General features: G+C 44.9%; 1 protein-coding gene across 1 annotated transcript in view; it reads left to right on the forward strand.

Annotated features, from left to right (window-relative positions):
- Positions 1-11,979, forward strand: part of Itgb3 (integrin subunit beta 3) — a 56,752-nt gene that overhangs the window by 18,684 nt on the left and 26,089 nt on the right. Inside the window, exons 3-4 of the mRNA XM_048366879.1 lie at positions 8,794-8,989; positions 9,841-10,093. Of these exons, the coding sequence (XP_048222836.1) occupies positions 8,794-8,989; positions 9,841-10,093 (449 nt within the window). The remainder of the gene's footprint in view (positions 1-8,793; positions 8,990-9,840; positions 10,094-11,979) is intronic.

Below are 11,979 nucleotides of genomic sequence, written 5' to 3' on the forward strand. Positions count from 1 at the left end.
CCAGAATTTAAAAAAAAAAAAACAATGGAAATTGCTCACTTGTGTATGGAGTGTTCCATCTGAGAATCTTTCCTTTTCTCTCTGATGTCCAAGCTTCTCTCTTTCTCTTCTTTCCCTCCTTCTATCTCCTAGGCTTCCATGAGAGAAGCTGGACTCATGAGTGAGGATTCGAGGGTGACAGGAAAGGGTTAGCTGTGTCTAGGCAGAGTTTGTTGTGTCTGGGGCCCTAGGGAATGAATGTGTCTGCGGGAATGGCTGTGTTTGTGGCTAGGATGGGAATTTGGAGTTGGCAAGGGCTGGTAAGGGGCGGGAGGAGTGAATGGGCCTAGAGAGGCTGCCAATATGCCAATCTGAGGCTGAGTCATGGGCGGCAGGTGTTTACCTGAGCCCTTGGCTGCCTGCTTCTCAGACACTGGAGGTACTTTGTGTTGGTGTAGCTTGCTCCTGAACTTTGCAGCTTCACAGCTACCTCTCATTCTATCTGTCTGCTTCTCTAATCTGCAGTGTTTCCTAAAAAGGCAACCCCCTGGCAGGGTGTGGGAAGAGAGGAAATGGAGAGGCTGTGTTAGACTCACCCCCCCCCGCCCCCCCCCCGACATTATAGTTACCAGATCACCAGAGGCCAGTTCAACACTGTTTTGGCCTCCCGTGCTGTTCAGCATGACAACTGCTTCCAGGGGCAGCTGCCCAACATCTGGGCCATATTGACTTCATTTTGCAAATGAAATATTCCCTGGGGCTGAAGGGAGAGGGAGGGGTGGGGGGAAGGAGTGGGAGGGAGGTTGAGCTCTTCTCCACCCCCACTTGAGGCCCACCCCTCTGACTTGAGGTGGCTGCTCCAGTGTGATGTGCTCTCCATCCTCCCTTCTCTTTTACAGTATCTTCCTTCCCTTGATTTCTATCAGATATGCTTAAGCTTCTTGTGTAAGGAGGTTGCAATTTTGCGACTGTGTCATAGAAGTGGAAGAGGGGGTACAGAGGGTGCTAAGTTTGGATGGTGTGGCCTCAAGTTGGCTGGGGCAGAGGGGAGCTGAGGCAGATGCCCTAGTGTCACTTAAAAGATCCCCCCCCCCCTTCTTTTCAACTCAAAGCAAGAGCAAAGACAGGCAACTCTGGTCCAGAGTCTGGAGATAAAGGGAGCGGGGTTTGGAGAGTCTGTCTTGGACACCACCCCTCCCCCCCATTTGATCCGATAGGGGCTAGCCAGAGCTAAGTCTGTTCATCTAGAGCCCTTAAGTCAGGTGACCAGATTGCAGTTATGCAAATGAGGAGTATTTATGGGTGACCATGGTGAATTTTGTCTTCTAGGGCAGACTCAAGAGGGCAGGGGGAAGGGGCTGGATAGCATTAAAGCATGTGGCAGGAGTGGGGGGAACACGGAGTAAGGACATGGGTGCAGCTAGGACACAGAGAATTGAAGGATGGAGGTAGGTGGAAAGACGGCTGAGCTATTCCCAGGAGAATGGAGTAGAGTGAATGACTACAGCCATCAATGGAGCAGGAGGGAGGAGCGAAGAGGGGGAGGGTGGAGCACCCCACCGTGGGGGGGGGGGGGAAACACGTCAACCAGGGAAGAAAGAGCTGAGAATGGAATGGGGCCTGTAACCCCAATATGACTGGTATCATTCCCTCCACCCCCCCACCCTTACCCCCAAGGGAGCAAGACTTCCCCTTCTCCCCAGAAAAGATTTACCATTGCAAGTGCATTGGTCCTTGACATAAAACAACCCCAAAACTAAAGGTGGGGCTGGGGGTACAGCTCAGTGCTCCCCTGCCTTGTTCATTTCAGGCAATACTGGCAGTGCCTGGGAAAACAACTGGTTGGGCTCAGCTTTCCCATGGTCCTTAGAGGACAGCAGTTCTTGGGTGTGTATAGTGAGTGCTTGGCTGGGTAGTAGGAAAACACAGCCAATGTGTGTGAGCCTGGTGTTTGGGGCCCATCTGTATAGGGTGTGTTCTTGGAGGGTTACGTACTACCACGGGTTGAGGTGGTGTGCTAACTCTGGTCTGTCCACCTAGCACAGAGACCAGCTTCATGCAGAGATTCAGCTTTGTATAGCCTTGGCCTCAGTGGTGCCATGTTGGTTTCTAGACCCTCCCCAACTTACCTGGTGGTAGGTGTTGCCTGAGAAGTTGGCTAAAAAAAAAAAAATCTATCTATCTATCTATCTATCTATCTATCTATCTATCTATCTATCTATCTATCTATCTATCTCAGGGCTCTCAAGATGGCCCCTGGACCTATTGCATCGGAATGGGTTGTTAGGGTAGCAAGTTGGATGAAAGTTCCTAATGGAAGAGGTGGGCTGGTTATGGGTCCAGGTGGGTGGGGGTGGAGTTAATGTTGCCAGATAAAGATAGCATGCCCAATTTAAACATCAAGGAACTGTTAGTATTGGTATATCCCACGTATTTGCTAAATCTGACAGCCCCAAATCAGAGGGAAATACTAGGAATTGTTACATAGGCTCAAAGGCACACGAGAGGGTGGACCAGCTGACATTGAGTCTGACATCCAAAAATGAAATGGGGAGAATGAGGGTGGAGTACGCTAAGACTGCAACAGGGTGCATGCATGCACGTTAACTCTCTGTTAGCTTTTTCTGTTCAAGGCTAGCTCTACTATGGCTCTACTTCTGGCTTTTTGGTGGTTAATTAAAGAGTCTCATGGACTTTCCTACCTGGACTGGCTTCAAACCTTGCTCCTCAGCTCTGAGCTAACCTGACTAGTTAGAATTACAGTTGTGAGCCATGAGTGCCAGCCAGAGGACTTGATTTTCTTCTCTGCAACTACATAGGACTCAGGCCATTTTTTTTTTTTTTTGGCCAGTCCTGGAGCTTGGACTCAGGGCCTGAGCACTGTCCCTGGCTTCTTTTTGCTCAAAGCTAGCACTCTGCCACTTGAGCCACAGCGCCACTTCTGGCTGTTTTCTATATATGTGGTACTGGGGAATTGAACCCAGGGCCTCATGTTTAGGAGACAAGCACTCTTGCCCCTAGGCCATATCCCCAGCCCAGGCCATTTTTTATAGTTCTTTTTAGTGACTAACATAATTATATTTTTACTTTTCTGCTCCTTCCTTCCTTCCTTCCTTCCTTCCTTCCTTCCTTCCTTCCTTCCTTCCTTCCTTCCTCCTCCTCCTTTTTTGGTGTCAGTACTGAGGCTTGAACTCAAGGCCTGTCCCTGAGCTTTTTTGCTCAAGGCTAGCACTCTACCACTTGAGCCACAACATCACTCTGGCTTTTAGTGGTTAATTGGAGATAAGAATCTCACAGACTTTTCCTGCTCAGGCTGATTTTGAACCTTGCTCTTCAGATCTCAGCCTCCTGAGTAGCTGGGATTACAGGAATGAGCCACCAACCCCCAGCTATCTACTTAATTTAATTTAATTTTTTTATTTTATTATTATTATTATTTTATTTTTTTTGGCCAGTCCTGGGGCTTGGACTCAGGGCCTGAGCACTGTCCCTGGCTTCTTCTTGCTCAAGGCTAGCACTCTGCCACTTGAGCCACAGCGCCACTTCTGGCCATTTTCTGTATATGTGGTGCTGGGGAATTGAACCCAGGGCTTCATGTATGCGAGGCAAGCACTCTTGCCACTAGGCCATATCCCCACCCCTCTATTTAATTTTAACCTGGAGGATAAATGCCTGTCTTGAGAGTTTTGTTCCACCCACTAATATAAAAAAAACAAAAATATATTAATAATTAGAGCCCCCTGCTTATAAAAACTCTGAAGTGTGACTATCAATAAGCATAAACTCAAACACTTTCTTTCTCTTCTTTGTTTTCTTTCCCTTTCACACTCCTTTCTTGTTGTGTTCAGATGTTTACTTGTCCTTACCAGAAGAGCCAGTCAATACAAAGATGGTAATTTATATGGATGGAGACATTTTAGTAGCTTTCTGCAATCAAGGAAAACACTCGGGTATATATCTCCCCTTGCCCTCCTCCTTGAAAGTCACTTTCTATTTCCTTGTATTTGTTCATACCATGTCAGATGGATTGGAACATATCCCACTTCTGTGCTCAGTATCTTTTCCCTAGGTCTGCGCTATTTTTGACCTATTTGTGTAACGTCCGGTTTCACTGGGAACTAGAACTTCAGCATCCAGTCCCTTTCTAGTTTTCTCTCTGAGAAGCTAGACCTCGTTCTGCCATCTCAGCCCTGGGTTATTCAGGGAAGGAATGTTGCTCAAGAGTGTTGAGCTCACTGCGTTGGTATCCTGCCAGGACAGGAGGCTTTGAGGGAAAGCTGGGAGGTTTATGACCTCTGATGTCAATGAGCACAGAGGGAGCCAGAGAACCAGGTTTTGTTTTTCAGGGTTTATATATTTTTTCCTAAGGAAATTTATGCCCAACCCAAAGACTATTAGCTCATCTGAGCACTTCAAACCCTTTTCTAATTAGGACAGCAATATAAGGATGGGGCGTGAGGACCCCCATCTCAGAAACAGTCTCTCCCTTTGGTAACCCTCACATTGTAGTAGCCTGAAGATACTTGATGACCTGCTGTTCTCAGTCAGCTCCCTGATGTCTCCCCTCAAGCTCCCGCCTCCTCCAGCATCTTGTTCTGGAAAGGCTCCATTTCTCTGACATCTTTGTGCTTTGATCATTGCCTTTTGGGGCAAGGTTGTTTTTTTCTGCGTAGACCTGTAGCAGGAAGGTTAAATCTTATGCACTGGTTCTCATTGTTGAGGTCATTGTTGTCCTCCTGTTTCTGAGGAGCAAAGAGAGAAAGAAGGAAGCTCTTTTCACTTTTTCTTGGACAGGGAGGGGGTGTGGTCCTTAGGCTACTGCTCTTGTGTCCATGTGTTGTGAAGCGGGCCTGTAGCCCATCAGAGGGAGACAGGCAGAGAGAGAGAGGGGAGGACTTTGAGCATCCCAGGAGATTTGGGCTACTAAGTTACTGAGCATGGGTGTCTCCATGTGGCCTGATCCCATTTTGGACATGATGGTTGCCAGATCACCCAAACAGGATTTAGAGGAAGGACATAATCCACCCTTCCTCATACCTCTCACCTCCTCAGCTGGCATCCTGTTTCCTGTCTAGAACATTCTATGCTAGACTTTCCCTAGGATTATTCTTCCTACATGCCTGCTTCTCTTCTTTGAGACTTTCCCTGTGTAGAGTGGAATAAAAATTCTTGAGGGGGCAGGGAATGGGGTTTAGTGGTAGAGTGCTTGCCTTCCATACATGAAGCCCTGGGTTTGATTCCCTAGCACCACTTATATAGGTAAGACCAGAAGTGGCGCTGTGGCTCAAGTGGCAGAGTGGTAGCCTTGAGCAAAAAGAAGCTCAGGGACAGTGCTCAGGCCCTGAGTTCAAGCCCCAGGACTGGCAAAAAAAAAAAAGTTCTTGAGGACAATTCTGTTCTAATAATCTAGTGGTGGGACCTCAATTGTGCCACTTCCTAGCTCTACAGCTTTGGGAAGACTATTTAACTTCTTTGGGCCTCAGATTTCCTAACTCAAAGATTAGGTTCCTTATTTGTGAAGCCTCTGAGCCTTGGGTTGCTCACTTATAGAATAATAAGTAATTCCAGCTTTCCAGAACTGTCAGGAGGATTGCAGTAATGCCTGTAAAGTATTCATCAGAGTGCCTGCAAATAGTAAGTGCCCCATAAATGTTTCTACTGGTTGCTCTGGGATAGTGATATGGATATCTAGATGACTTTTGGGAGAGGTTGGGTAGGAGAGACTGAAATAGGCCTAGGGAGGGGCATTCCTGGTCTCCAGAAGGTCTCCTTAGCCTGGCAATTAGTCTTCATGGACTTGAACCCACATAGGGTTGGCTAAGTTCCCTCAGTGGCAGAGCAAGGTGGGACTAAAATATTGAACAGACTCAGAGGCCAAGCGACTTCTCTGAGCTCGTGGCAGCCCCAGCATCAAGCCTGTTTCCTGATTTCTGGTGTTCTTCCCAGAACAGCAAGCCCACCCTCCACCCCCAGTTCAATATTCATGTGTAAGCAATATCGAGTCAGAGGGTGGTGGGAGGCATGTCAGGGTGTTTGGGTATGCTTGGCTCAATGTGCTCTTTGTCTTGGTTGAAGAAGGAAAGTGTAGGATAGGCTCTGGTTTAGAATAGACAATTTTAACAATGGTTTTATGCTATAATTTTATTGTTATGATTAAGGTATATCATTTCATAAGTCAGGTAATGAATACATTTAGTACATTTCTTTCTTTTTAAATTAATTTTTTTTGCCAGTCCTGGGGCTTGAAGTCAGGACCTGAGCACTGTCCCTGAGCTTCTTTTTTACTCAAGGCTAGCACTCTACCACTTGAGTGAGCCATGGTGCCACTTGCAGCTTTTTCTGTGTATGTAGTGCGGAGGAATCAAACCCATGGCTTCATGCATGCTAGGCAGGCACTCTTGCCACTAGGCCATATTCCCAGCCCCTAGTTTCTTTTTGGACACTGTTATCCCTTTCCTTTGCTTTTCCCCCCATAGACAGTTTCTTTTTTTGGACCATGATGTCAGTATCCTGGCATGATGGTGTTACCCCAAGCTTGTGGAGTTCATTCATCATTAACTTATTCAGAAACTGTTTATCAAGGATTTCACAACAATAGCTAATATTTACTGTGCTATGTGCTTTCCGTGCATTGTTTTATTTAGCCCCACATGGCATCCCTATGAGAAAAGGGTTATTATTGTTGTTAGTTCCTTTAAAAGTAATTTTTATTGTTGCAAAATACATATAACCATGTTACCATGTAAATCACTGGTGGGTGGTACTGACGTTGCAACTTGGGGCCTTGTGCTTGCATAGCAGGTATGCTTCCACTTGAGCCACTTTGCTGGCTCTATCGTAAGTAGTGTGTGTGCTCATCCTGGGGCTTGAACTCAGGACCTGGGTGTTATCCCTTAGCTTTAGAGCTAATGCCCTTCTCCTTGAGTCACTGCGTCACTTTTAGCCTTTTTGGTAGTTATTTGGAGATGAGAGTCTCATGGATTTTCCTGCCTGGGCTGGCTTCAAACCACAATCCTCAGACCTTAGCCTTCTGAGTAGCTAGGATTACAGGCGTGGACCACTGGTGCCTGGCATCTTAATGACTTTTAAATGTACTATTGAGTGGTGTTAAATGTATTCATAATGTATCACCATCTTCATAAGCCATCACTGACTTCCATCTCCATGGCTCTATTTTGTAAAATAAAAACATTTTGCTCATCAAGCTGGGTGCCAGTGGCTTACCGCTATTATCCTTGCTACACAGGAGACTATAGATCATTTTGAAGCAGGTTGAGCAGACAAATATAAAAGACTCTTATTCCCAGTTAACAAACAAAAAGCCAGAAGTGAAATTATAGCTCAAGTGATAGAGCTCTAGCCTTGAGTAAAAAAGCCAAGCAAGAATGTGAGGCTCTTAGTTCAAGTTCCAGTATTAGCAAAAGAAAAAAATAATTTTTTTTCCAGTCCTGGGGCTTGAACTCAGGGCCTGGGCACTGTCCCTGGCTTCTTTTTGCTTAAGGCTAGCACTAAACTTACTAAACTTACTAAAAACTTAGTTGATAGTTGACCTCAACCACTGGAGCCACAGTGCCACTTCTGGCTTTTTCTACATATGTGGTGCTGAGGAATCGAACCCAGGGCTTCATGTATAGGAGGCAAGCACTCTACCACTAGGGCATAATCCTAGCCCTCCAAATCCCTTTTACCCATCAAACAATAGCACCTCATTCCTTTAGTCCTCCGGTTCCTGGCACCACCATTCCATTTCCCATCTCTATGAGTTTTGACTCATATGTGTACTGTGAATGCTATTATCTTCATGTTACAGTGGCGGAAACTAGATTGCAGAGATTGAACTACTTGTCCTAGTAAGCAGTTCATCAGTGGCGATGCTGAGATTCCATCTCTGCCAGTCTACTTCTGTGTTCTTCGCTTTGCTCTTCCCCATACTGCTTTTTCTCTGTCACTTTTGTCAGACGTCTTCGGTTGAGTGTTGGCACTAGGGGGGGAGGGACACACCTACTTCCTTCTTTTTTTTTTTTTTGGCCAGTCCTAGGCTGTGAACTTAGGGCCTGAGCACTGTCCCTGGCTTCTTTTTTGCTCAAGGCTAGCACTCTGCCACTTGAGCCACAGTGCCACTTCTGGCTATTTTCTGTATATGTGGTGCTGGGGAATCGAACCCAGGCCCTCATGTACACGAGGCAAGCACTCTTGCCACTAGGCCATATTCCCAGCCCGCATACTTCCTTCTTGACTTCACGGATCACACTCACTGCCTCCTTATTACCTAGCATAATCATCTCCAAACTGTGCTGACCTACAGAAAGAAATGCATTGCATGTCATTATTTATTATAGTATGATACTCCCCAATAAATAAGTTTCACAAAGCAACACTTAACTTTACTATTCATATGCATCCTATTTTATATCATAGTCTACTGTATTTTACTTCATCATATCCTGGTTGAAACCCATGAAATTAATTTTGAGACTCTCACATGAGTTGCATTTCACAGTTGGAAACATGCTTTTTCAGAAGACATCTTACTGTATAAATCTCTTCCTGGTTTACAGGCACTCACTCAGCCCTTCTGATATCTGTTTCCCCTTTTACTTCACAGTCCTAGGGATTTTCCTAGGAAGGACTATATCAGTTCATTTATGCTGATTTAGTTTGGAATTCCTAGGTAAGCTCTAAGCCACTGATATGTGTGTGTGTATGTGTGTATGTGTGTGTATGTATGTGTGCATGCATACATGCATGCTGCAAGAGACACAGAGCCTCTATATCTCTGATGGCCTGTGTTTCCTTTGGGCTACTGCCTTCCAGGCCCTGCCTCTGGGCTCTCCTCGCTGCAACCTCAAGGAGAATCTGCTGAGGGATAACTGTGCTCCAGAATCCATCGAGTTCCCGGTCAGTGAGGCCCAAATCTTGGAGGCCAGACCTCTCAGCGACAAGGGCTCTGGAGACAGCTCCCAAGTGACGCAAGTCAGTCCCCAGAGGATTGCACTCCGGCTCCGGCCAGGTAGGACTGGCTTACCCTTGGGAGGTACCTGGGACAGGTAGGCCTGGAGGGCAAGGTAAAGGTCTGAAAAGGAAATCTTGAGAGAGTAGCTCTGAATGGGAATAGGGTGGGAAGAGAAGGATGTAGGCAGGAGAATGAAAATGGGAGATATTAAGATTTGAGTCAGAGATCTGAGTTTGAATAGTAACTTCACCTTGTATTAGCTACTTGGCAAGTTATTTAATCCCACTGACGCAATAGGAATCAAATACATGTCTGTTTCTTCTTTTCCTCAATGCTTGTTTTCTTTCCTTTGTAGCTTCATGTGGAGGCATAGATAAAGGATGAGAAAGCGAGTTAGGAACCCCTTGTCCATGGGGTCTAGGATTGGGGACATTGGGGCAGATAAATCAGAGATAGAAAATCTTGAGAGGGAAAGATTAGGTCAAGAGACAGGCTTTTCTTTTTTTTTCCTGAAGCACTAGTCTTGATCTTCTGATTAAATCAATAAGAGTGTAAGAGAGGCTTATTCAACATAAGAAATATATTGAGTTTACAGGATTCAGGGAGAATAAGACCCAATTCCTCTCTTCCACAAAGTCCAAAATGTAGCAGTTGTCAAAACTTCTGTGCCTTAGTGGAGGTACAGGGAATTAGGTAAAGTGGGGGTTAGAGGATGGGAAAGAAGAGGTTCAAAATAGGAGGAAATAAAGAGATTAGAAGAACAGAATTGTAAGGGGAGGGGAGAAGGGACTGAGACTTTCAAGTTTGGTTTGATCAAGCAATTACTATTCCCAACTGTGACCAAATTGACTTAACTCAGTCTAGAGGAGGAAAACAAACAAATGACCTAACACCTTTCTACCTTCCAGATGACTCCAAGATTTTCTCCATCCAAGTGCGGCAGGTAGAAGACTACCCTGTAGACATCTATTACTTGATGGATTTGTCTTACTCCATGAATGATGATCTCTCGAGCATCCGTAATCTGGGTACAAAATTGGCCTCCCAGATGCGCTCGCTCACTAGCAACCTGCGGATTGGCTTTGGGGCCTTTGTGGACAAGCCTGTGTCACCATATATGTACATCTCCCCACCAGAGGCCCTCAAAAATCCCTGTTATGAGTAAGTACCTCATCTGGAAGCTGGACAGGAAGGACCCAGCCCCAGTTCTTATCTCAAGCTCTAGGATTGTTTTGGTTTGGCTTCCCTTTGGCCAAAACAATAAATCCTTTTCACCTGATCTCCCCACCTGGCAAATGACGGGCCTTTTGGCCTGGAGTATTTGTGCCGAAAGGGTTCCAGGCTGCTTAGAGTCCTAGAAAATTCATCAGCTTCTTGGTCTTTGTCACAAATACACAGGAAGCAAGAGGATTTGGGAGGAAAATGAGGTCAACTGCATAGAAGACTGTAGGAATGAGTTAATGGAGGAATTCTATTTTCAGAAGGATTGAGTCGATTGTTGTCATGATTTTTATCATCAAGAGCATAGAATTTGCAGGGTTAAAATGCAAGAAATTGAAGCCTAGATGAATTTAAGAGTAGAAATGATGTTTTATCACATCATTTAATACTATATAAATTGATAAATTATGCTTCTCCCTCTCTTTTGGTTTAGCTTTTTTGCTTGAGGCTGGTGCTCTACCTCTTAAGCCACAGTTGCACTTCTAGCCTTTTGGTGGTTCATTGGTGATAACAATCTCACAGACTTTTCCTGCCCAGGCTAGCTTCAAACCAAGATTCTCAGATCTCAGCCTCTTGAGTAACTAGTTATTAGTAACAAGCCACTGGCACTTGAATTGTGTTTTCAGCTTTTGAAACAGAGTCTTACTGTGTAGTCCATTCAGGCTTGCCTTGAACGCTTAATTTTCCTGCTTCAGTCTCCCAAGTACTAGATTACATGTGTGCACCATAGTACCTGACGTGTGTGTGTATGTGTGTGTGTGTGTGTGTGTGTAGCTGGGATTGAGCCCCAGGGTCTCATGCATGCTAAGCAAGTTCTCTACCCCAACACATCTCCAGCCCCATGCCTCTATTTCTTCCTTTGGTATAATACTGAATGGCTTATTTAATTGGTGGTACTATGCAAATCCATGTATTATAACAATTAAAAATGATGAATATATCGGGCTGGGGATATGGCCTAGTGGCAAGAGTGCCTGCCTCATATACATGAGGCCCTGGGTTTGATTCCCCAGCACCATGTATACAGAAAATGGCCAGAAGTGGCGCTGTGGCTCAAGTGGCAGAGTGCTAGCCTTGAGCAAAAAGAAGCCAGGGACAGTGCTCAGGCCCTGAGTCCAAGCCCCAGGACTGGCAAAAAAAAAAAAAAAAAAAAAAAAAAAAGATGAATATAGAGTCTGAGTATAAGTGAATTTACATGTTAGTTTTCAAAGTTATATGATACTTTTTTTAACCTTTTGTCTGTACTGTATGTCTTTCTAGCAAAGATATCAGCTATTGCTTAAGCTTACTATTAGTCTCAGACAGCAGTACCCCTGTCTGGTATAATCTATCAATTTATTGGTAGTTCAGAGATCTTTACTTGTTGATGGACTTTTGCTTTAAAAAATTGTTATTATAAAGGTGATATACAGAGAACTTCTGCTTTATTGTTATTATAGAGAAATATTAAATGTTAATTGTGAGATGATAGCCATAAGAACTCAAGTTTCACTCTGGTCTATGTGCTTTATTCACTTGAGAGAAGAATAACAAAGAATAATGTTCTGTTATTCTAGGTTAGGTTTAAGAGATATTGCTAGAGGTCCTGCATTTAGTAAATGGGGTTGCTGGGATTTGAACTCAGGTAGTCTACATCTCTCTCTTATCTTCTAGGATAGCTAGAGTTCAGGTTGATGTGAGGCCCTAGGTAATTTGAAGGACTTACACTATGTTGTCTGGCTAAGTGTGATTGTATAGGGTCAGGGATGTAGCTCAGAGGTAGAGCACTTGCCCAACATGCCTGAAGTCCTAGGTTAGATTCCTAGCATCACAGAGAAAGAAGACAG

This window comes from Perognathus longimembris, chromosome 17 (genome assembly GCF_023159225.1).
Source record: "Perognathus longimembris pacificus isolate PPM17 chromosome 17, ASM2315922v1, whole genome shotgun sequence".
Taxonomy (NCBI): domain Eukaryota; kingdom Metazoa; phylum Chordata; class Mammalia; order Rodentia; family Heteromyidae; genus Perognathus; species Perognathus longimembris.